Source organism: Balaenoptera musculus, chromosome 10 (genome assembly GCF_009873245.2).
Source record: "Balaenoptera musculus isolate JJ_BM4_2016_0621 chromosome 10, mBalMus1.pri.v3, whole genome shotgun sequence".
Lineage (NCBI taxonomy): Eukaryota > Metazoa > Chordata > Mammalia > Artiodactyla > Balaenopteridae > Balaenoptera > Balaenoptera musculus.
The window spans coordinates 41,231,973-41,258,043 of record NC_045794.1 but is presented as its reverse complement, the minus strand read 5'-3'; the positions used below and the strand labels follow the sequence as shown (position 1 = coordinate 41,258,043).

General features: G+C 37.0%; 1 protein-coding gene and 1 long non-coding RNA gene across 8 annotated transcripts in view; one reads left to right on the top strand and one right to left on the bottom strand.

Moving 5' to 3' along the window:
• TFCP2 (transcription factor CP2) overlaps positions 1-20,697 on the top strand; it is a 52,045-nt gene extending 31,348 nt beyond the window's left edge. For 4 of the 6 annotated variants that reach the window (XM_036866911.1, XM_036866910.1, XM_036866909.1 and 1 more), the window contains exons 3-16: positions 3,799-3,950; positions 4,496-4,572; positions 5,480-5,585; positions 7,680-7,786; positions 8,818-8,970; positions 9,696-9,806; positions 10,700-10,788; positions 12,682-12,730; positions 13,137-13,230; positions 14,088-14,178; positions 16,437-16,561; positions 16,997-17,139; positions 18,787-18,838; positions 19,244-20,697. In XM_036866911.1, the coding sequence (XP_036722806.1) occupies positions 3,799-3,950; positions 4,496-4,572; positions 5,480-5,585; positions 7,680-7,786; positions 8,818-8,970; positions 9,696-9,806; positions 10,700-10,788; positions 12,682-12,730; positions 13,137-13,230; positions 14,088-14,178; positions 16,437-16,561; positions 16,997-17,139; positions 18,787-18,838; positions 19,244-19,281 (1,387 nt within the window). In that variant the 3' untranslated portion in view covers positions 19,282-20,697. The remainder of the gene's footprint in view (positions 1-3,798; positions 3,951-4,495; positions 4,573-5,479; positions 5,586-7,679; positions 7,787-8,817; positions 8,971-9,695; positions 9,807-10,699; positions 10,789-12,681; positions 12,731-13,136; positions 13,231-14,087; positions 14,179-16,436; positions 16,562-16,996; positions 17,140-18,786; positions 18,839-19,243) is intronic. The other 2 variants (XM_036866914.1, XM_036866913.1) reach the window with 2 other exon arrangements.
• On the bottom strand, positions 16,495-26,023 carry LOC118902503. 2 transcript variants are annotated; one of them, XR_005021570.1, is made up of 3 exons: positions 25,887-26,023; positions 25,548-25,679; positions 16,495-16,571 (listed from the first exon to the last, which is right to left on the bottom strand). It is a non-coding gene; the product is annotated as an uncharacterized LOC118902503 (long non-coding RNA). The 2 variants fall into 2 exon arrangements; XR_005021571.1 differs by lacking the exon at positions 16,495-16,571 and adding an exon at positions 24,822-24,895.
• Positions 26,024-26,071: the final 48 nt, after the last annotated feature.

Sequence of the window (26,071 nt, the reverse complement as noted above, 5' to 3'; positions counted from 1 at the left end):
AAAGGTTTGAGTGTATTTCATTTTGAATGTGGGGAATGTTGACAAGAATCACTGGATCCCTGACCTCTAACCCTTTAGAATCTCAGGGTTTTTTTTTTTATGTTATGTATCTGTTGCCTTTCTTTTATACCTGGACGTGCACTGTGGCCTATACATATTTTTTCTATTTTAAAAAAAAACTTCATTATAGAAAATTTCAAACATATATAAACAAAATAGTGTAATGAACCCTCTTGTATCTATCCCCCAGCTTTAAAAATTACAACATGTTACTACTCTTTTACCATTTATACCATTTCCCATCCTCCAGTCAATAATTTTTTTCTTTTAGGTAAAATTTATATGGATTGAAATGCACAAATTTCAGCTGTACAGTTAAGACCATGTGACCCACACACCTAAACATAATATAGAACACTTTTATCTCCCCAGGAAGTTCCCTGTATACCTTCCAAGTCAATCCCCGCCCTGCTAGCAAGCCACTGTTTTCCTTAATTTTGCCTGTTTTAGAACATCATATAAATGGGATCATGCATGATATATTCTTTTTTTCTGGCTTCTTTTGTTCAGTATCATGTCTGTGATATTCATCCATTTTGTTGCATTCCTTGTTTTGCTGAGTAGTACTCCATTGTATGAGTATACCACAGTTTGTAATCCATTTTCTTAATTATGAACATTTGGATTCTTTCCAGTTTTTGCTTTTATGCTATGGACATTCATGTATAAGTCTGTGGTTGGTCTTATATTTTCATTTCTCTTAGATAAATACATATGAGTAGAATTGCTGGATCAAGGGGCAGATGCATGTTTACTCTTGTAAGAGACTGCCTAACCTTTTTCTAAAGTGGTTGTATCATTTTACATTCCTACTGGCAAAGTATGAGAGTCCTAGTTGCTCTACATCCTTGCCAACATTTGGGTTGTCATTCTTTTTCATTTTAACTGTTCTAGTGAGTATATGTACATATTTTTTAAATTAAAATACATTTTATTTTGAGAATTTCGTGGCATGTCTTGAGATAATTTGAAATACTCTTTAATTTGGTACAGCTCTTAAGATCCTTTTAAAGTTTGATCTGGACTGAATGCTGATCACAACAGTTGGTCTCCAGGGCCCAGAATATTCTTTCTTACTAGCCATGGCTAGGACTTATGCGGGGAAAAAAAAATTTTTTTTAACATCTTTATTGGAGTATAATTGCTTTACAATGGTGTGTTAGTTTCTGCTTTATAACAAAGTGAATCAACTATACATATACATATATCCCCATATCTCCTCCCTCTTGCGTCTCCCTCCCACCCTCCCTATCCCACACCTCTAGGTGGTCACAAAGCACCGAGCTGATCTTCCTGTGCTATGTGGTTGCTTCCCACTAGCTATCTATTTTACGTTTGGTAGTGTATATATGTCCATGCCACTCTCTCACTTTGTCACAGCTTACCCTTCCCCCTCCCCATATCCTCAAGTCCATTCTCTAGTAGGTCTGTATCTTTATTCCCATCTTGCCACTAGGTTCTTCATGACCTTTTTTTTTTTTCCCTTAGATTCCATATATATGTGTTAGCATACTGTATTTGTTTTTCTCTTTCTGACTTACTTCACTCTGTATGACAGACTCTAGGTCCATCCACCTCACTACAAATAACTCAATTTTGTTTCTTTTTATGGCTGAGTAATATTCCATTGTATATACGTGCCACATCTTCTTTATCCATTCATCTGTCAGTGGACACTTAGGTTGCTTCCATGTCCTGGCCATTGTAAATAGAGCTGCAATGAACATTGTGGTACATGACTCTTTTTGAATTATGGTTTTCTCAAGGTATATGCCCAGTAGTGGGATTGCTGGGTCGTATGGTAGTTATATTTTTAGTTTTTAAAGGAACCTCCATACTGTTCTCCGTAGTGGCTGTATCAGTTTACCTTCCCACCAACAGTGCAAGAGGGTTCCCTTTTCTCCACACCCTCTCCAGCATTTATTGTTTGTAGATTTTTTGATGATGGCCATTCTGACCGGTGTGAGGTGATACCTCACTGTAGTTTTGATTTGCATTTCTCTAATGATTAGTGATGTTGAGCATTCTTTCATGTGTTTATTGGCCATCTGTATATCTTCTTTGGAGAAATGTCTATTCAGGTCTTCTCCCCATTTTTGGATTGGTTGTTTGTTTTTTTTGATATTGAGCTACATGAGCTGCTTGTAAATTTTGGAGATTAATCCTTTGTCAGTTGCTTCATTTGCAAATATTTTCTCCCATTCTGAGGGTTGTCTTTTCGTCTTGTTTATGGTTTCCTTTGCTGTGCAAAAGCTTTTAAGTTTCATTAGGTCCCATTTGTTTGTTTTTGTTTTTATTTCCATTTCTCTAGAAGGTGGGTCAAAAAGGATCTTGCTGTGATTTATGTCATAGAGTGTTCTGCCTATGTTTTCCTCTAAGAGTTTGATAGTGTCTGGCCTTACATTTAGGCCTTTAACCCATTTTGAGTTTATTTTTGTGTATGGTGTTAGGGAGTGTTCTAATTTCATTCTTTTACATGTAGCTGTCCAGTTTTCCCAGCACCACTTATTGAAGAGGCTGTCTTTTCTCCACTGTATATTCTTGCCTCCTTTATCAAAAATAAGGTGACCATATGTGTGTGGGTTTATCTCTGGGCTTTCTATCCTGTTCCATTGATCTATATTTCTGATTTTGTGCCAGTACCATACTGTCTTGATTACTGTAGCTTTGTAGTGTAGTCTGAAGTCAGGGAGCCTGATTCCTCCAGCTCCGTTTTTCTTTCTCAAGATTGCTTTGGCTCTTCGGGGTCTTTTGTGTTTCTATACAAATTGTGAAATTTTTTGTTCTAGTTCTGTGAAAAATGCCATTGGTAGTTTGATAGGGATTGCATTGAATCTGTAGATTGCTTTGGGTAGTATAGTCATTTTCACAATGTTGATTCTTCAATCCAGGAACATGGTATATCTCTCCCTGAGGGAATATTATTTCTAATCTTTTCCATCCATTTTAGCCCCTTATTGTTTCCGAAATATTTTCTCATATATTTACTCTTTGCAGCAAATGTGGTTCCCATTTTATAGATGAAGGAATGAAGACTCAAGAGAGCTTGCCCAAGATTTGCCCAAAGGTTCTAGAGACTGAAAGCTAGGATTTCAAACTTGGTCCAGTACTCTTTAGCACATAAGAATGAGCAACATATTAGAACTCATTGGATGTGTCTCTTTGGTTTGCAAGTTTAGATAAACTGAGAGGTACAAGAAGCTTTTTCTTGGAGGAGATAGCTGGTAGGGATATATCAATATTAGTTGTATTCCACAGAATGCAAACTGACCTTGAAATATATACCGGTAATTGATTTGTGCTTTTCATGTGGTTTCTTGGAATTTTGGTTATTGTTTTAATCCTTAGAGTAGATGAGCTGATGTGGTTATAAAGATTCTGCAGTTGGTACCTTTCTGGGAAGAAATACATTACTGAGTGTCCTAATTTGACATTTGGGAACTCTGCATACAATTTTCAGAGCCCTTTTAGGAGCCCCTGTCTGTGATTCCTAGAAACGCTCTCTTTGGACACTTAAGTGGTTTTAGTAGTGAATGTCTGTCATTGCCCACATTGTTGTGGTCAGAGGGATATTACAGCAGGTAATCTGAACTGAATGGTTAGGAAGAAACTTCTCCAAGGTGTGTAATAATGTTTATGGTTTTCCAAAGCAAATTGCAGTTAAATGGTTTCAGTAATAAATCGGCTCTTACACCATTGTCAGATGTTAAAGTAAGTCATTTGTTTGTTTTATTTCAGTGATGTCCTAGCATTGCCCATTTTTAAGCAAGAAGAGTCAAGTTTGCCTCCAGATAATGAGAATAAAATCCTCCCTTTTCAATACGTGCTTTGTGCTGCCACCTCTCCAGCAGTGAAACTCCATGATGAAACCCTGACATATCTCAATCAAGGTTAGATGTGGTGTTATTCATTAGTATTATTGCAGACCTGCTGGATTCATGATATTTAATTAGGTACAGTTATATGTAAAAAGTACATCTTTCTAGTGTGACCTGTTAAAGTCAAAGCCTCAGTGTCGTATTTGATATATATTACTGGTTTCTTTTGTCTACTTGTCCATTTTTAGTTCCAGTCTCCCTCTTTCTAATCCATGTTCCCTGGACATCCCCACTGGTCACTGTCTGAGAAGTATTACTGTATCCAGCTCTATTATTTACCATTTGTGTGGCCTTGGACAAGTTGATTAAATTCTATGTTTCAATTTCCTTATATGTGAAACTGGAATCGATAATACCTTAGAGAATTGTATCAATTAAATGATATAATTTATGAAAACACTTAGCACTGTGCCTAGCATAAAGTAAAGGATTATGGTTGTTACTAATACTAATAATGTTATATACTCTTGTATATTCAACCAACTGAATTTCATTCTTTCTGAATCTTGGGAAGTTAATTTATGATGAGTATAATATGTAGTTACTTTTTGTTCTAGGCCAGTCTTATGAAATCCGAATGCTAGACAATAGGAAACTTGGAGAACTTCCAGAAATTAATGGCAAGTTGGTGAAGGTAAAAGAAAATAAGTAAATCATTCCTCTCCATAATATCCTTTTAGTGACCCTTTTTTGATTAATATTTTTTCTTTCAGAAAGGGCTTGGTGGTATCTCTTACCTGCTACAGTTTGCTAGCAGAGTCGTAAACTGTTGTGTTACTTCTTTGGGGTCAGAGTGAGCCCACCTATTCACATGGATTTTTCAGAGCTGCAGAAACAGAAAGCTTAGCACTCCATGTCAGGAGAGTCTCATGGCTCATTGAAGTTGTTTTTGGGTGGAATAAAGTAACCTCCTTGAGATCTTTAGAGAAGTTCCAGTGTCTCTTTGGATACTTGGTCTAGTAGCAAAGAAACCAGAAGCTACTGTTGATGAATAGCAGTTTTCTTAGTCTGGACTGACAGTAATGAATTCACAGTATAATTGAGACAGAGGAGTTTGGTCAGCTGCTGTAGAAGATGATGAGAGGGATATTAATAGGCACTTCCACAAAAGGAAAGTTGATGGAAACAGCCCCTACCTACCCTCAATGTTTACAGGTTGTATGGTGGGTTAGCAAGCAGGGGACTTGGTGAGATTTTCATATGTATCTGAAGAGCTGAGCCAGATATTACACGGTAAACAGTAGAGGCACGTAGAAATGCTTCCAGTGGAGTCCTTTATGCCTAGTTACCAATCAGGGCTGATGTTTAAGCCGAGTTTTAAATATGGTACTAGTTAACTATAATATAGATTATATTTGAGCAATTATAAAGTTTGCTTTGAAATACAGTATGGTACGGGTTTTAGAGTAAAACAGGTCTTAAGAAAAATAATTTTAAGTTGTGTCTGGAAACCAACTGGGGGTGACTCCTGCTAGTTTTCCTTTGTCAGCACTGATTTTTAAGGGATCCCGTTATCATTTGATTTTGTTGCTTCCTTTTAGAGTATATTCCGTGTCGTGTTCCATGACAGACGGCTACAATACACTGAACATCAGCAGCTGGAGGGCTGGAGGTGGAACCGACCTGGAGATAGAATTCTTGACATAGGTAAGTTAAGAGAATCTATTGCCCAGGAAATGCCTATAGCTATGGTCCGAGAATTGGTTTTCTTTCCTTGATGTTTACTTTGATTCAAAATGCTCCAGGGGCTCAATTACCATGAACCTAGAAGTGGTTATTGATTAAGCATAAGAAATTACTGGTATAATGATTCCAAAACTGAAGTTGAAAGTGTAGACACTTCAGTTCTGTAACAATTGCATCCATAACTTGAGGGTGATTTTTTGTTTTTTAAATTTAGTTGTGGTAAAATATACATAACATAAAATTTACCATTTTAACCATTTTTAAGTGTACATTTCAGTTGCATTAAGTACATTCACATTGTTGTGCAACCATCACTACCATCCATCTCTAGAACTTTTTTCATCTTGCAAAACTGAAACTCTGTACCCATGAAACAATAACTTCCCATTCCCTCCTCTCCCCAGTCCCTAGTAACCACCATTCTACTTTTTGTCTGTATGAATGTGACTACTGTAGGTGCCTCAGATAAGTGAAGTCATTCAGTATTTGTCTTTTTTGTGATTGGGTTATTTCAGTTACCATAATCTCAAGATTCATACATATAGTAGCATGTGCCACAGTTTCCTTGTTTTTGGGAACCCTTGTGCACTGTTGTGGGAATGTAAGTTGGTACAGCCACTGTGGAAAACAGTATGGAGGTTTCTCAAAAAACTAAAAATAGAACTACCATATGACCCAGCAATTCCACTCCTGGGTATATATCCAAAAGAAACAAAAACAATTCAAAAAGATACATGCACCCCAATGTTCATAGCAGCATTATTTACAATTGCCAACATATGGAAGCAACCTAAGTGTCCATCAACAGATAAATGGATAAAAAAGATGTGAGATGTATATATATATATATATATATACACACACACACACATACATATATATATTTATACACATATACACACAATGGAATATTAGCCATAAAAAAGAACGAAATTTTACCATTTGCAGCAACATGGATGGACTTGGAGGTCATTATGCTAAGTGAAATAAGTCAGATAGGGAAAGACAATGCTGTATGATATCACTTATATGTGGAATCTAAAAATACAACAAACTAGTGAATAAAACAAAAAAGAATTTGTTTTTCTTAAATCATAAAGGGAAGGATCTTTACAAACACACATGCAGCCTCTCTTCATGAATGTACTTTTAATTCTGGCATCTGTGTCTTTGATCTCTTACTGGTTGTTATCTCCTATTGGTAAGCATAGTTGTTAAACAAATCTAAGTACTACTGTTTTTATCTGAGAAAACACTGGTTCTCCTACAGATATCTTGATATCCATTTGATAAACTGGCTTTAGGATAAATCCAACACAGCTAATGCTGTGGAGTGGGACCCACTTAATGCTTTCTTGTTTGAATCATTGATACTAAAACAGTAGAAAACTTATAGCATAGTTATGATAATAAATATCAGCCTGGCCTTATCCCCCAGTTTGAATATTAATAGAAGTCAGGGAATGATATTTAAATATATGCCATATGGAATGGAAAGCAAAGTTCTAAAGCCCATTCATTTTTCTTCCCTCCTGAGAATAAGATGTGTCACTCTGTTATAGGATTCTTTGATGACTTCATAAGTCAGCATCAATTGTTATGTTAAATTTTCCCCACTTATATTTGTGATACAACACTTTCTGCCTTTATTCAGACACTGCTTTATCCTTCTATAACAATCCTCTTAGTTTACTTCTAGCAGTAATACTAACCTTAAAACTGTAAGTGAAGCAGATTGTAAATTAAATTTTTCATGACACTAGAGCCAGTGTGTAGACTAAATCTATCTTTAAATACAATTTTGGCAAACTAAAAGGAAACTACTTTTAAATTGTCTTATTGTAAAAACTTTTTAAAATGGAAAAAAGATACTCAAAAGGAAAGTATTTAGGTCAATTTTAGGTCTAATCAAACTCTTTTTATTGGCAAAAAAAGGTTTAAGGTATGATACACAAAAATCTTGGTAACTAGGGACCAATAATATAAGAATCGGTGCTTTCTTATTTAAACCCAGTAGCACTCAGAATTGTTCAATGATAACCATTTGTTTCTCAGATATCCCAATGTCTGTGGGTATAATCGATCCTAGGGCTAATCCAAACCAACTAAATACAGTGGAGTTCCTGTGGGACCCTGCAAAGAGGACATCTGTGTTTATTCAGGTAAGACACTGCAGGTAGGGCTCCAGTTTTGAAGAGGATCTCTTATTACCAGTTTGGTTCTTAAAGGATAAAACATGTTGAATTTTAAATCTTTACAGGGTTGAATCTCTGAACAAGTGCAGACTTACTCAACATGTGCCTGAAAGCAATGAGGAGTTTCTGAATTGCTCTTCTAATTTCCCCAATTTATTTATTTGTTTCTCTCAAAAATACTTGCTAATGGTTGCATAATATTTTATTCTTTGGATGTACTTACCTAACAATTACTTAGCATTGAGAATGTTCTAATTTTTCACTATTATCCAAGAAGTTATTTTGAATATCTTTATACTTAGAATTTGATTTGCATATCTGATTATGTCCTTTGGGTAGATTGCTTGAAAAGTCTTATTTGTTAGAGTTTATTTGTATGATAGCCAATAGTTTGAGCACTTCTCATCAGGTAGTCATTGTGTTAAGTAAATACTTTTTATACATGATTTTATTTCAGACTTTCAAAAATAATCCTGTGTTGTAAGAACAGTCCTTGAGGCTTAGAGAAAATAACTTACCCAAGCTAGTATTTGGTCAACCAAGATTCCACTATTAAGATTACCAAGATCTTGGACTTTATGCGGTAGCCTAGCAGACCTTTTTCTTTCTATTGCTTGTGAGCTTTCATATTTACTGTTTTCCCAGCATGGATGGTGCCTGTGCTTTCTAAAATCTACCTTAAAGTTCAGGAAAGTTTTACTAACAGAAACCATTTCTCTTTTATGTTAACTCTGTCTTTTCTGAAACAATTAATGAATTCCTCACAGTAGCTTTTTGTTAACATTAGATCTGTCCATTTACTGTGTTTGCATTTGTAAATCATTTAAGTTTTCCTCATTTCCTCATGAGAGTGTAAATTCTTCATGATCAAAAAGAGAGTAAAAGTTTTTTTGTAGGTGTTTAAAGGTTTTGCTGTTAGTAGTTGCCCCAAAAATGTTGCTGACTGGTTTGCCTAGCTAACAGTACTGAAACCTGGCTGGATGTTGTATTCTTTTCAGGTGCATTGTATTAGCACAGAGTTCACTATGAGGAAACATGGTGGAGAGAAGGGAGTGCCATTTCGAGTACAAATCGATACCTTCAAGGAGAATGAGAACGGGGAATATACTGAGCACTTACACTCAGCCAGCTGCCAGATCAAAGTCTTCAAGGTACTCCTGGGCGCTGTGCTGGCCCTTGGAACTTTCTCTCTCATCTTTCATTTGCAACATTAGTCACCAAGTGAGAAAGTCCACTTGTCCCTTTTTCAAAAACTATGAAAGCTCAGCCTAAATTAGAGTTATTGAAATAATTACTGATATGCCCGGTAAAGAAATTTAAATACGGATGGTCGTGGGAGAAGGGGAACTTGGAAAAGGGATCATATGGATATCATATGGATAAATATCTTCTCATTGCGAAAGATTCATTAATACAGCAGTATTCAGAGCATGACCCTGAAGTCCCCCTTTACCACTCTTACCCTGACTCCCCAACCTCTCCCCAGAGGTGACCACTGTCAATAATTTCATATGTATCTTTCTAGTTCCCTTCTGTGCTCTTATATACACAGGTACCTAGATATACACATATTTTCTTTTCTTTGAAACATAAATGGGATTGTATTATATGAATTGTTTTGAAGCTTGCTTTTTTCACTTAACTGTGTGCTTTAGAGATTTTTCCGTGTCTGTAGCTATAGATCTCTTATTCTTTTTCAACTCCATCACACATTTAAATATCCTATTTTCAGACTTAGATGTAATGATGGCTCTTGTCTTTACCTCATTGTACATACCTTTTTGTTTCACATGTGACTATTTTAAGTTCGTAGAAGTAATATTGTTGAGTCGAAGGGTGAGTACGTGAGTTTGAAACAAAATATTTCTCATTTTAGCCCAAAGGTGCAGACAGAAAACAAAAAACAGATAGGGAGAAAATGGAGAAACGAACGCCTCATGAGAAGGAGAAATATCAACCTTCCTATGAGACAACTATACTCACAGAGGTAAAAGGATTTCTTTTGGTGACAATTTCAATCAGTACTTTTTACTCTTAAAAGAAAAATACAATTATTTTGCAATATACAGTTGACCCTTGAACAACACAGGTTTGAACTGCATGGGTTCATTTATACATAGATTTTTTTTTCCCACTAAATATGTACTACAATACTACATGGTTTGCAGTTCGTTGAATCCAAGGATGCAGATACAAAGGGCTGACTGTCAAGTTACACCCGGATTTTTGACTGTGGAGGGGGAGACGGCGCTCCTAATACCTGTGTTGTTCAAGGGTCAACTGTATACATATATCATTATGTTGTATACCTAAAACTAATACAATGTTTATGTCAATTATATTTCAATTTAAAAAAAAAGAAACGTCACTTCCAGTCTGGTCAAAACTAACTTGTCCTCTTAGTTGTGAGGGCCTCTGAGGAATTAAGATTTACTAATCAAGATGTGCTATTCGACAAATGAACTTATCTACAAAACAGAAATAGAGTTACAAATGTAGAAAACAAACTTATGGTTACCAGGGGGTAAGTGGGGGGAGGGATAAATTGGGAGACTGGGATTGACATATACACACTACTGTATAAAAAATAGATAACTAATAAGGACCTACTGTATAGCACAGGGAACTCTACTCAATATTCTGTAATGGCCTATATGGGAAAAGAATCATAAAAAGAGTGGATATATGTATATGTATAACTGATTCACTTTGCTGTATACCTGGAACTAACACAACATTGTAAATCAACTATACTCCAATAAAATTTAAAAAAAAAAAAAAAGATGTGCTATTTGAGTAACAGTAGTACATCTTTGTGGAATTTTGACACAGAAAGAGTCAAATGTACTTTCTGTGTCTAAGTTGTCCTTTGTTTTTTAGTGTTCTCCATGGCCCGAGATCACATATGTCAATAATTCCCCATCACCTGGCTTCAACAGTTCCCATAGCAGTTTTTCTCTGGGGGAAGGGTAAGTCTGGGAAATTGGCTTGTGTTTGTCCTAAATATGTATTCTTTCGTTATGTCTCCATAAACAAAATCTTTCCAAATCAATAAGACCTTCTATTTGGTCAGTCTTTGATGGACTTATATATTAACTGAGGTTTGGATTATCTTCAAAAGAGACTGAAAGAGTTTTATGTAGCCTTTTTTCCCCCCTATTATTTATTTATTTTATTTTATTTCATTTTTTTTGGCCGCGCCGCAAGGCTTATGGGATTTTAGTTTTTCATTGCCCTTAACGGCCCTCGGCAGTGAGAGCGCAGAGTCCTAACCTCTGGACCTCCAGGGAATTCCCTTTCCCCCCCTATTAGAAAACAGCATTTATGGTCAGTTTTTAGTGATTCAGGGACTGAATTTTCTGGGTTTTTCCCTTCTCCCTCTTACTGCTTCTCTTGAGGTTATTTCACTTCCTGATCAGAGTGGTCGTTGGGAATTGAAACACAGTTGTGCAAACAGTAAAATCTGTTTGGTTACTTATTAAGAATGATCCCAACACCTAATTATTATGAATCTTTGATAATTGGGGGAAGAAGGTGAAGATGAGAGCTAAAATGAAGTTTTGGAATTATCTATGGGATGCATTTAGTCTTACTGTGTTTTACCATCAGAGATAATTGAAAGTTGGTATAGATGCCTACTCCAGTTAAAGAAAGTTGTCTTATAGTTCCAGCATTTAACACATATTCTACATAGGTCATATTGAAATTTGAAATAGTTAGGTTGTGAAATGTGTGAGTATATTGTTTGGTTGTAATGTTCGTTTTTGAATTTATTTAGGCTCTATGTTCATCCTACTTCTGAAAGTATTTAATTAAGGTTGCTTAGGGAAGTCTCTGGCGGTCCAGTGGCTGGGACTCTGTGCTTCCACTGCAGGGGCACGGGTTCAATCCCTGGTCGGGAACTAGAATCCCACAGCCCATGCAGTGCGGTCAAAAAAAAAAAAAAAAAAAAGTAGCTTAAATATTCAAAATGTAACAGTTAAGAATAAAACTAGGTAGAAATTGTAGAAAAAATAGATAGATAACTAGGGCCCTGAGATAAGTTAATTACTAAATTTGATTACTGAATTTGAATTTTGCAGCTAAGGCCAAAATAAAAAAAAAAAAGAAAAAGATCTTCTTTGAAAGAAAAATCTGTTACCAACCTATGGATTATGCAGTCTACTTATAGGCAATTTAAAATATTATATAGAATTTAAGAGTTTTAAAATTTTCTTCTCTTTGTCATGTAGTTCATTCTTAGGCTCAAATTTTTCTCCCATAAAAGAAGTAATCATTAGGGAAGAGAGACAATCTGTAGAGCAAAAGGAAGTATAGGGGAAGATCAAGGCTGTGGAGATAACCCTTGGATCACAATTAGCACTAATTTTTGAAGCTATTTTAAAAATAATTATTAAGTGCTTTTTATTATAAAAGTATGTGATCACATTGCATTGTATACTTTTTATTCTAATTTTTTCCTGTATCTGTTTGTGTGTATATTTATACACTTCATACAGTAGTAATATATTGATTACTTTTATATTCTGATATTTTTAGTTTACATTCTAATAAGCTTATGTTAAGTATTGTTTATGGCATAATTTATCTAATCAGTCCCAACTTACTGGAATTTTGGTATTTTTTTCAATTTCTTCAATAATAAAAAATGACATAGTTTCTGTTGCTACCCCCCCAACACACAAAAGTCTTTATGCTAAAATAATAGATAATAGAAGTATTGGATCCAAGAGTAAGAATGTTTTATGAGATAGCATAGATTCCCTTAAATCTCTAGCTTAAGACTTATGATGACGAAGAATGAGGCGATGAACCCTAGTATGTGTCATGAACTCATCCTTTCATTTTAAATGTTTCTTTAGAAATGGTTCACCAAATCACCAGCCAGAGCCACCCCCTCCAGTCACAGATGTAAGTCTAAAGTTAAATGTCAGTTATTATAGTATATAAATGTCAGTTATTATAGTCTAATAGTCTAATGTCTAATAATACTTTGGTGACTGTGATTCAGTAGAAATGCCCAACTTTTAGGGAGTATTATTCATTCATTCACTAAGCAAACATTTATTGAATTTTGGCCTGAACCAGATACTGTGCTGTATTTAAGGAACTTTCAGTCTAGTGGGGAAGATAAGGATGGAATTCTATGGATATCTTGCATGGTTAGAGAAAGAAGACTGATGTATAAACAACTTCCAAGCAAACTCAGCCTGTCTGAATGTGGGTGTATTTGGCTGTTGTTACCTAATGATGTAACGTTTACCTTATTAAAGTTGAGTCTATTTAGTTACCAAAAAAAATGCTTTCCCTCTTTCAGAACCTCTTGCCAACAACCACACCTCAGGAGGCTCAGCAGTGGTTGCATCGAAACCGTTTTTCCACGTTCACAAGGCTTTTTACAAACTTCTCAGGTTAAATTTGCTTGTCCTTTTGTTTTCCCCAGCATGGGATTTCCTTGACATTCCAGGGCCTCCTGGTATCCCTGTGTTGTTTTGTGTGTAGAGGGGGGAGATCTTAATGCATTTTTCTGATTAAATGAATTTCATTGAACCCTTCAGACTTTCTCACCAGCTGCAGCTGTGCTGTGAAATGCTCAAAAAAGAAAGACCTCTTAGTTTAAACTCATTTTAATTATAAAATATTTATTCTATACAATACTTTAAAATATATTATCCATGAAGTATTTTATCAAGGAGCATTGCAGGTAGTCGGAAATTTTCCCCTTGATATCACTATATTATGTTTTCTCTGCACATTCCACTCTTATTTAGCACCTTCTGTGTACCAGGTATGGTAGGAATACACAAATGGATAAGGCATATTTCCTGATCAGTCACCATCTAGTATCAAAGAAAACCCAAATCAAAATAAAACCCTGAAAAAGGTAAACAAATAGTTGTGATGCAATAGATAAGTGTAAGGGTCTGGAGTTTGGGAACATGTGTGATGTGTGATGCGTGAGGTAAATCTTGAGGGCTGAGGAAGAGCCTGTTGGTCAGACAGTGGAAGGATATTTCAGGCAGGAGGAACAACTTGCTCATTAGGCGTGATCAGCATGATGAAAGCATCGGGTTAAATGAATAAGTTAATTGGGTGGGAATGGAGGTGGGAGAGGATGCAGGGGCCAGGTCATGGAGGGCCTTATATGCCACGCAAGAGATGATGACTAGCATACTAGTAATGAGGTGTCCTTGTAACAGAGTCCATTTTAAGTCATTAACGAGGAGAATCTTTGCCTTTATCACCCATTTTCTTATATTTATTCCAGGGGCAGATTTATTGAAACTAACTAGAGATGATGTGATTCAAATCTGTGGCCCTGCAGATGGAATCAGACTTTTTAATGCATTAAAAGGCCGGTATGTAATTAGTGTTAAAATATCAGTGGGGCTGGATTTCAAATGGATTTGGATTCAGGGACTCTTCACAATACTTTTTGTACAGCTAAATACATCTTGTCGAAACATTCTTTTTGAATGCCAGTTATGTGCCAAATAAAGATGAAAAGTATCTTTTCCTGTACTTGATCCAAGGAATTCCTCATGATATTCCATTTTTCATTAGTTTTTTTCATTCAATTAAATATCCATTGTCCCTGTTATGAGCCATTAGGCTTTGGTGATACATTGATGAGCTTTCTGATGGGGAGAGAGATAAAGATTATAAACTATAAGTATTTTGAATAGTGATAAGTATTTCGAAGGAAAACAAAACAAACAAACAAACAAAAACAAGGTTGTGGCCTACAGAGTACTCAGAATATAGTCAGGAAAGACCTCTCTGAGGAGGGGGCATTTAAACTGAGTTATGAGAAGGACGGAAGCTTTGGAGTCATGAGGAAAGAACATTCTATGCAGAAGAAACAGTGGGTGCAAAGGTCCTGAACTCAGTTTTACTAGAGAAGAGATTATTCTTAAGTTTCGGTAGGAATTGCTTAAGTGTCTGCTTACAAATATTACATGTAATACAGAGGAATTTCTAGTCTCTGTTTGGGATTTACAGTTTAAAATAGGAAGTAGTAATATTGATGGAAAAAACATACAGGTCAGTGCCATAGAACCAAATCAGTGACTAAATAATGAAACAGATTGTGAAGTATTTGTGTTTCTGTATATTACAAGAGATAATTGAATCAAGTTGGAAACTTTTAAGGAAAGAGGTGAAATTCAAGGGTTTATGACTGGGAGGAAAAGAATGGATCTTTCTTTCTTTTTTTTTTTTTTTAAATTAAATTAATTTATTTATTTTATTTATTTATTTTTGGCTGCGTTGGGTCTTCGTTGCTGCGCGTGGGCTTTCTCTAGTTGCGGCAAGGGAGGGCTACTCTTTGTTGCAGTGCGTGGGCTTCTCATTGCTGTGGCTTCTCTTGTTGCAGAGCACGGGCTCTAGGCGTGCGGACTTCAGTAGTTGTGGCACATGGGCTCAGTAGTTGTGGCTCACGGGCTCTAGAGCGCAGGCTCAGTAGTTGTGGCGCAGGAGCTTAGTTGCTCTGCGGTATGTGGGATCTTCCTGGACCAGGGCTCGAACCCGTGTCCCCTGCATTGGCAGGCGGATTCTTAACCACTGCGCCACCAAGGAAGCCCTGGACCTTTCATTTTTAAAAGTATTACCTACAGAGGGGCTTCCCTGGTGGCGCAGTGGTTGAGAGTCAGCCTGCCAATGCAGGGGACATGGGTTCGATCCCTGGTCCGGGAAGATCCCACAGGCCGTGGAGCAACTAAGCTCGTGTGCCACAATTACTGAGCCTGTGCTCTAGAGCCCGTGAGCCACAACTACTGAGCCCGCGTGCCGCAACTACTGAAGCCCGCGTGTCTAGAGCCCATGCTCCGCAATGAGAAGCCACCACAATGAGAAACCCGCATACTGCAACGAAGGGTAGCCCATGCTCGCCGCAACTAGAGAAAGCCCGCGCGCAGCAGCGAAAACCCAACACAGCCAAAAATAAATAAATAAAATAAATAAATTTATAAAAAAAAAGTATTACCTACAGAGCATTTAGAAATAGGAAGGAATAAGATGATCAGAGCAAGAGGTAATTCAATATTGTTGTCTAAGAAGAAAGAACAGAAGGCTAAAGATGCTTAGGAGAAGATAATAAGGGAAATAAGATTTTCTAGTTTACCGTATTGGTACTTTTAAGTATCAATAGAAGGTATGTCTTGAACTGACCCACAAAACAGTGGCTCACACATTTTGAATCTTTCTAACCTTTACATCAAACGTTACAAACTCAAATGACTACAGAGACCACATGTAACTGAGTGACAGTCAAGTCTGGGGTGTACTGAAGAATGCATGCACCACGCAAGTAGAACAGCTGATTGGGTGTTTTGTAAGAATGAGGGCCTTGGATCACCAGATCTGATTTTTCAAGGAGAACCAGAGGTTTATATGAGGGCTTCTGTTGGAATGAATTCAGTTAAACACACACACACACACACACACACACACACAATCAGTGGGGAGCTAATAAAACAGAGCAAATGAGCTGCATTGGCTCAAGGGCTGCCAGTTTTCAACCCCTGCTCTATAGCATTGATGTAGACACACAAGTTCTTCCTTAAAATGTGCTCACCGTGAAGAATTTGAGTAACAGCTTTTGTTTTTTCCTCCCTAGGATGGTGCGCCCAAGGCTAACCATTTACGTTTGTCAGGAGTCCTTGCAGCTGAGGGAGCAGCAGCAACAGCAGCAGCAACAGCAGCAGAAGCACGAGGATGGAGACTCAAACGGTACTTTCTTCGGTAGGTCGTTCTGGACAGGCCAGGGCAGATACGAGGAAAAACGAAGAGATGGCTTATGAGCATGTGTGATGGGAACTTATCAAACAGCAGATTCAGCATTTGCTCGAAGTAATGGTAATTGCTGATGTTTATTGAGTTCCTAATATATGCCAGGCACTATTCTGAGCACTTTTACATGTTTTAATTTTTACAACTGGTGTTTCCTCTTTGCAGTAGATTTTATTGCTCTTGCCAACATTTCGATGAGGAAGATGAGGCTTAGGGATGTTAAGTAACTTGCCCCAGGTCACACAGCTAGGGAGTGGTTGAGCTGGGATTTCAATTCAGGCAGTCTGCCTCTGAGTCCTTCAGAAAAGTGGGCATTCCTAGTGATCAGATTACCTTTAAGACCAGAGACACTCTGTACTGACTGCCTTTGCTTTCTCCTTTTTGCAGTTTACCATGCCATCTACCTAGAAGAACTGACAGCTGTTGAACTGACAGAAAAAATTGCTCAGCTTTTCAGCATTTCCCCTTGCCAGATCAGCCAGATCTACAAGCAGGGGCCCACAGGAGTCCACGTGCTCATTAGTGATGAGGTAGATTTGCAGCACAGCTGAATCACCAGATGACAATGATCTGTCTGGGCACATGACGGGAGCAGGCGCCGTTCTGCTGGGGCAGAGTGCTCTGTTTTCTAAGACAAGAGGTTTTCAAATGTTTTTGTTTGCTTACCTCCCACAATGATTTTTTAAAACTGTGTATCCCCTTGCACATTTTTAAGTTGACTTAAAATTTTTTGTTTTAAGTTTAAATAGTTGCAAAAGATGTCATTTCTGGGCATATTATATGACATTTAAAAATGAAATGATTACTTCACTACTCTAGCTATATTCCATGTAACCTAAATACAAGAGTAATTTAATACTGTCATCTGTTTAAAAAAATACATGAATATACTTTTTTAACAGAATTTTTATATCATTTCTCTGCTTCCTTAAACTTGTATTTTCATTCACTTCCCCCACAGAATTTCATCTTACCATAACCTACTTTTATGCTTGAATATCTTTTATTAATTATCCTACCATATTTCTTTAAAACAAAAATTTGCTTCAATAAAAGTAAAAAATATCTCTTCTGAATAGAATTATCACCATAATTATACAACGGATTAAAATAACATAAATGTATTATATGTTTTGATAAGTAATTATTAAACATTAAGAAAAAATGTATTAATGCATTAGTGCATCTAGGGAGTTCCCTGGTAGCCTAGTAGTTAGGATTCTCAGCTTTCACTGCCAGGGCCTGGGGTTCAATCCCCAGTCAGGGAACTGAGATCCCGCAAGCCGTATGGTGTGGCCAAAAATAAATAAATAAATAAAATAAAATACAATAAAAGTGCATCTATTAATGAGATGGATGGGATTACTCGATTCCTTACCCTCTCTCCCACAGACAATTAATTCATCGATAGATAAATACTGCCTATTGATTGCTAGAATGAAGTAGAGTTCAGCATCAATTCCATCCTGTTTTTTTTCCCCTAGATATAAGTGCTGTGGAATCTGTTTCATATAAATTGATAGACAGGAATGGATGGAGTTTGCTGTAACAGCATTGCTGGATTTTTTTTTTTAACTTCTGAGTTATGTGCCAAAAATTGCTAGGTGATATTATCAAAAATTATTTTGAATCATCTGTCATTTGACAATTTGTGATTAGATCACTTCAATTCTGGTGAAAGGAAAGAATTGAAAATAAGACTTTATTACCCAGTCATTTGAGTTCCCATTTGCAATTACACTTTTGCATCCTGGAGGCTTTTATACCCCAGGGCAGTGCATCTTCATAGGATTTCAGGAGGGTGAAACTCTTGCCTTTATTTTATAAAATGGGAAAAGGGAGTTTGAGAAGGGAAGTGGGAAAGGAGAACTGAAGAGGTTCTCAGATGGTTTTAGGAAAGAACAGATATGGAAGTTTAATTCCTCCCATATGGGCCTATCTGTATCTTGTGTGCCCCTTGGAGAGTCTTGGGGTTAGCCCAGGAAAATGCACACTCGAATTTTAAGAAAGCTGTTTTAGAATGCTTAGCTTGTAAAGCTTTTGAAAACTAAATAGGAGAGAAAACAAAACAAAGGATTATTCTTCACTTCTATCTAATATAATTAAAAAACACACAGGCAAAATAAATATAGCAAACCAAGGTTTTAATAATCAGCAAAATTTCTTGCTTTTTTCAGATGATACAGAACTTTCAGGAAGAAGCCTGTTTTATTCTGGACACAATGAAAGGTAATGAAGTAGTAAGACAAATGCCTTTCTCGAAGGAGTTTGAGGGTTTTTTTATAGTACTTCTTTGAGGCGAGAGGGAAAGTATTAACTGCCATATTTGAGGTAAAGAAAGTGACATTATTAGAGATTGTTCCTTTTTATGAATTGGCTTCTTGCCATTATTAGAGTAGACAAAGTGTAACTGATGACTTCCTGCCATTTTCTTCCACCTTCCATGGACAAAGGATGAAACGGAGGCATGTTATTCTTATAATGCATATTTACTACAAGTATTCTGTGATAATTAAGTATACTGCCCTTTGTCCTTCTGTTTTTTCTTTCTCTAAAGAAGCTTACCACATATATTTTTCTCCTGCTGTCTTTTAGAGGTAACTAAAGATTATTCTTTTTTCTTTTTTTTTACAGCAGAAACCAGTGATAGCTATCATATCATACTGAAGTAGGTGTGGGGCATTCCATCCTCAGGGGCTGCTGCTGCTTTCACCTGTTGGGAACTCCCCTCTTGAAGGGGGTCGCAAATGGAGCTTTGAAGGGCTGCAGGAACCTGACCCATCTGACTGTGTCCAGGCCTTGGAGGCAGAATCGCAGGCATCTGTGTTGGCCCAGGCTCTTAGGGCACCCACAGATTACTGCCCAACATGCATTTCTGCAACTATTTCTTATTTAAAATTTCTGGACCCTATTGTTGTTGAATATCAGTAGAAACTCCACCTCATTTAGGGTGTGCGTAGGGCATAATGATGATGAGGATTGTGTGATGTTTAATGGAAAGATGTTAAATTTTGTGATATGGGGCCATGTAATTTTTTTTTCTAACATAAAAGCAAACATCTATATTCATAAGACTAGATCCTCAACCTTTTTTTGCCCCTGAAAACCTCATTAAAGAGAAATACGGAGAAAGAAGAAAATTCTTCTTTGGATTCCCCTGTAATTCTATGACTAATAGTAACTTTAGGTAACATTTATTGCACATTTAGTTGTGTCAGGCAGTGTGATAAATTCTTTAAATGGATTATCTTGTTTAAATCCTCTCAATAGCCCTATATGAAGTAGGTAATAATGATCCCTAATTGAAGGTGAGGAAATGGAGACATAGAGTGGCCGAGGAGCTTGCTGAGTAACAGGCAGCTAGCAGCTAGTGACACTGAAATGCAAACCCAGGCCGTCTGGCTCTTATTAACTGCCATCCGTGACTGCCACCCCTGCAGTCCTCTGTGCTTGCCACCGTTTCTTACTGTGGCTCTTCTGGTGAATTGGATATAACACTGAGCGAGAACTGAGGAATTAACACCAAAAGGGACAAACCACACCTAAATAATGATGAACAAATCAAGACCTACAAAAAAATGAAAACAGAGACACTTTCAAAGCATCATCAGTTATCAGATTCACAGAGTTTGAGGTGGTGAAAACTAGGGATTATCTGTAACTCCCCAAATTCATTGTTCTTGAATGACCTTCTCAAACTATTTATTGAGTTAGACTAACCTCTGCTTTCTCTTTCCCCTCTCTGCATCTTCTCTTGGTATAGAAAGTTCTTTTACTCATGTAGCGTTCTTTTATATAAGCTTTACAAGAAATTCATTCCCATCCTGTTTGCATTCTTACCATATACTTTAGTTCTTCCTGATTGTGATTGTGTGCTCTTGTGTGTGTGTGCATGTGTAAGACTATGGGTCTTTTTTCACATGTAAAGTTTTATCCAGAAATCCCTCTACATGTTATGCTGAGGTGAAAAATGATAATGTTCAGAAGATTCTGTATGGGATTTGGATCTGTGTGTGTATTTTTAAAGCATTTGATAAAGTTTAAATGTTTTTATACAGAGATTTTCGTTCATTAAAATCAACCTTCAACATGGTCTGTTTTCTTTTGGTTTGAAAGAAATTGAAAATTTTGAAACTAGAAAATTAAGTCAAATGACTTGTTTAAAATCGACCTGGACAACTTGACATATTAGGCCAAAATACTTTTTTAGTGACTGATTACCAGATGTCCCCATTTTGGGGGGACATTTCTAATTGTATTATGTTCCTAGGACTGGTTCTCAGCTTCAGGGAAGTCAGCTCTCTCCCCAGCAGGCTGCTATTTTTTATTTTTATTTATTTATTTATTCCAATTCTTTCTGAATGTTAGGCTGGGAGGGTTGGACTTTTACGGTCCCTTCTAAATCTGAATCTGTGACTCTTGTTTACTGTAAATGATACACAGAATTCTATTAATATATTTACTATAAATTTACATTTACTAATTTTTACTTGGAGATAGAGGGTTTTTTAAGAGTAGTTTTCAAATTTATATAGAAATGAATTTATATAAGTTTGTAATCATAGATCCTCAAATTAACTAGAAAATCTCTTAGGCTTTCTTTAGCTTCAAACAAATATTTATAGTGCTAATGCTATATAATTGATAAGAATTGGTGTAATGATAGAACATTGTAATTATTCAACTTGCTTTAAAAAATTGCATTTGTTCACTATAGAACCTTGCAGTTAAATGAAAATTTTAAACTAGCTTTTTCATAATGAAAGTAATACACAAAGTGATAGATTCAAACAATAAAGAAAGGTATAACTTACTTATCCTTGTCCCACTCTGTAGAGGTAGCCATTGCAAAAAAGTTTTTCTCTTTCCCTCCCTCTCTGTCTCTCTCACACACACACACACACACACACACCCCCCCAGACGGGCTCATGTAGTACTAATGATCTGCAGTTTTCTTTTTATGTTTAATATGTCTTGAGCATCTTTCTATGTTAGGATTTATAGTTTGACATTCTTTTGGAAAAAAAAAAATGGCCATTCCTTATGGATGCCATTTAGGTTAAGCCCATTTAAACACGTATTCTCATAAGTTTTTTGCATGTATCTCTAAGATATATTCCTAAAAGTAAAATTTGCTGGATTTTGCCTCTTTAACCATGTGATGGTTGATATTTAAAATAAAGGAGATGGTTTATTGTTTCCATTAGAGTGAGGGTATATGAGAAGGAGAATGGTTAGATTTTAGGCCCTCCTGAGAAGCGGAGTAGCATCCTGTTTAACTTAGCATTGTCTGTACTGTTTCCTTGAAGTATAATAGGTTCCATCTAGAAGAATCTATTGTATAAAGACTTGATAGTTAAAAGGGAGTCACTGGGAAGTAAAAGGGTCACTGCAGAACTCTTAAGGACTGAATACCAGTCACTACGTAAAATGTGGCTATTAAGTAATAAGATTGTCCAATATTATGCCCCAATAATAAGAATGTTTGCCCACATATATGATTTATTTAAGACGCCACTTAAAGGGAGGGGAAATGGAGGTGGTCATCTTGTCTGGAAAGAGATTACAGGACGACAGATACAAGACAAGTAAGTAGAGTCTGAAAGACCTGAGAAGGTGAGGTTCTCTTGAGGGGGAAGACGTGATTCCTGGAAGTCAGGCACTGACTGTCAGGCACTGGGTACATTGTGAGGGGCAGAGCATGATCTCTCCACTGTGAGTTGGAGGAGCATGGCGAGTGAAGAAGGCTTGGCATAATGAGCCTAGCCATTTCTCATTTAGGCCTAATGAAAGAGTGTTCTGAAAACACTTTGTATCTCCAAGTCTCCTGAGAAAGTCTTTTCGTATAGGGTTGCTGCAGAGATTTGGGCTATCTTCAAACTACCATGAAGGATTGACTGAAGCTTCAGCATTCAGTTTGGAAAGTAACACAAATTTCAGGTGCAAATATTTGAAAACAAGACCGAGTTTCTCCTCCTTCGCTGAAGCTTTTTTCTCTGGCCAGTACCTAACAATTCCAGATAACTTGGGACCAGAGAGCTGTAGTTGAGCCTTTTTATCATTTTTCTAAATCTTTAGTTGTCTTACTTGGCCATGGATGGTTCCTCTATGGGAATTTGATCTGTTATGGCCTTTGCTGCTCTGTCATGAGAACTCCAGTCTCAGCAGGAATGGCACAAATGCCCCACCTAGCTGCATCTTTTTATATACTAATTCGTGTAAAGTAATCCTGCTTCATTCTTCTGCTTCTCCTAAAAATGCTCTATTTTCTTAGTCGTGACCTAAGGCTTTTCCTGCTAGAATATTTATTTTTAGTTTGTGATTAAATTATTGTTTCATTATACAAACTCCAAGACTTAAATGAGGAAGAAAGATGCCCTATGTGATGTGAGGTTAATGCCATCAGCACTTGTTTTCTGTTTTGTTAATACTTTATTTCTCCTCTATGCTTCTTTAATGACTTTGTATTTTGCCTTTGACCTTAAACTTCCATCTATTTCTACCTCCTTTTTCCGCATCTTTCCTCTTCACTTCCAGATCGCCTCTGTATTGTTCCTTATGAATTCTGGCCTGTTCAACAAATTAATTTGGAAATTGCAACGAAGTCTAGCATTTGCATTCTCAAATTCAGAGATTTAAAAGTTGTATATGAATTAAAATTTTCAATTGGATTAAAGTCAATTTTATAAAGGAACTTGCTATTTAAAAAATACTATTGTATTATTGTGCTATTTTGTATTATATGGGATCTTTTGGGACATGAGTAATAACCAGTTTATCTTGTGAATCTGTGTTTTCATATATTTGCATAAGATGAGATACACATTCCTCATTTTAATCACTACAGATTCTTGTTTTCTTCCTGAGTTCTTTTTTTTTTTTTTTTGGCTGTGCTGTGTGGCTTGTGGGATCTTAGTTCCCCGACCAAGAATTGAACCCAGGCCCTTCACAGTGAGAGCACGGAGTCCTAACCACTGGACTGCCAGGGAATCCCCTCTTTCTGAGTTCTAATGTCTAATTTTTCATTTAAGGGTTTAGTTAATATCTTTCCCTAGACATCTTTATAACTTTACTTCAGACTTCATTCACCTTTTTTAAGCTTATTAAGCTTGACCTCTCTAAACTCACCCTTGCACTCTACTCCCTCAAACCTGGTTGTTATTTTGCTTTTTTAATAGGGTTTTTGTGTGTGTTATGCACATATATATAGATCAATTTGTGTGTCTTTTTTGAAAGCTTCCTTGATAAAACACATAGCTTCTTCGATTTTTTGTGCTTTTAAATTGCTGTGGCCCTGTCTTTTTCCCAGATTTGCTCTATTGATCTCTTTTGGTTAGTGTGGAATTAGTCACGAAGAGGTGCCTGTCTCTCTAGATCTGGATTCTAATTAAATGTAAATTAGTAAAGTAACATACAACTTCAGGGCTAAATCTACAAATTCCCTATCAGAAAAACAAATACAATGGCTTAGATTTAAAAAAAAATTTTTTTTTAATATTTATTTGTTTATTTTTTGGCTGCATCAGGTCTTAGTTGTGGCAGGTGGGATCTTTCGTTGCGGCATGTGGGCTCTTCCTTGCAGTGCATGGGCTTCTCTCTAGTTGTGGCACGCAGGCTCATTAGTTGTGGCATGCAGGCTTAGCTGCCCCGCGGCACGAGGGATCTTAGTTCTCTGACCAGGGATAGAACCCGTGTCCCCTGCATTGGCAGGGGGATTCTTAACCACTGGACCACCAGGGAAGTACATGCAATGGCTTAGATTTTACTTAACTCTTTTTCTCTAAGAAGCTCAGCACATAGTATCCTCTGATCTATTCATTTTCAACCTCCCTGGAGAGTGTACTCTTTATCTTTATTTATTAAAGAGTAGTTGATGCAGTACATACTTTGGTGTCAGATAAGCGTCTGTTCAAATCCCAGATCTTGCTCTTCCTGGATGTGACCTTGGACAAAATAATCTCTTAAACTTTAACTTTCTCATCTTAAAAAGGAGATAATGCTTAATTCATAGGGTTGTTAGGGAGATTACAAAGGATAATGAGTATAAAGCAGTTTTATTTTGTACGTAATGTACTTATTCAGTTGCTTAATAAATTTAGGATACTATTGACTACAAGATCACCTTTACATGTAGACATGACTGCAAGACAGACGTATAAACACTGCCCAGGACATAAAATCTGACCTTTGGTTTTCATCTTCATCTGTTGTTCTTGATCATCTGTCTTTTCTTCCTACTTGACTTTTTTGTCCCTAAAACCCACCCATCCATGAATTATGCATGGTCTGGAACAAAGCAGTCACATTTAGAATTAGATGTCCATTGTTATAATTTACATATTAATAATATTAGCATTTCTTTTCACTTTTCCTTGTATCTTCTGTTCTACTGCACTTAAGCTTAATTTACCTAGTGATTCTATCAAGACAATGAAATATGGTGAATAAGCGACTCTGTGATAAGTAGTTGTGATGTTTGTAAGTCCAGACTATCTTTTTGACTGATCTAGAGCTTACTGCCAAATTGGATTCTGCTGTCTCCTCAAAGGATGTGCCTAACTTTGCTATCTTCTAGTTTGGTGTCATTAACCAACAAAGCTTGGGCATTGAGGCTGATGGTACTCTGACAAATTTCCATGACTGCTCAAATTCTAGATGTGTAGGCATATGAAACACTTTTAGCCTACGCAGCATGGCCTTTAGGCTGTATTTTCGTTACTCAGCCCACTGATTCTACAGAGTCTGGGGTCTTCTCTTCCTTTTTGATTTCTGTGTGTCCAGGAAAAACACATTGCACTGTGTTGCAAACATTTTATACTACTAAGTATTTAATCTCCACAAAGCCCTGTGAGCTACATACTTTCATCCCCATTTTGCAGATGAGGAAGCCAAGGCACAGGGAAGTAATGGGCGAACTGGCACCATTGTAATAACTTACCTAGTGATGCTATCAAGACAATGAAATATGGTGAATAAGCGACTCGACGTACAACTTCTGATTTCTGAGTCTTTTTCCCGTTTTAAAAATGGATTGCACAGTTGTGAAGATCATAAGTCATGTAAGAAATTTCTGGAAAGAAAACAATCCATCAATATATATTGAGATTACTCTGCATTGCTTGTATTTTCTTTATACCTTGGGCAGGCTGCAGCACGTCATGCTGCTTAAGACTTAGATCCCCTGAGCAAGGATAAGGGGGATTAAGTTCCTTAGGCATGGGAGTGTGGGCCTGGCGAAAGGAAAAGGGGAGTTACAGAGGAGAATTTGTTTAGTCACCGAAGATCTGTAGCTGAGGGTCTCCGCTTTTCCTCTTCAAAAGGCTGCAGTGGCGTCAACTCGCTTTCCCAGGGTCCGCTGCAGCGGAGTCACCCCCTCCTGATCCTCTTTGCTGGCGAGTTTCGGCTTTGCGCTGGTAGCCGCCTCCAACTCCCGGCATGCCGCTGGGCGTGGGGCCGGCACGT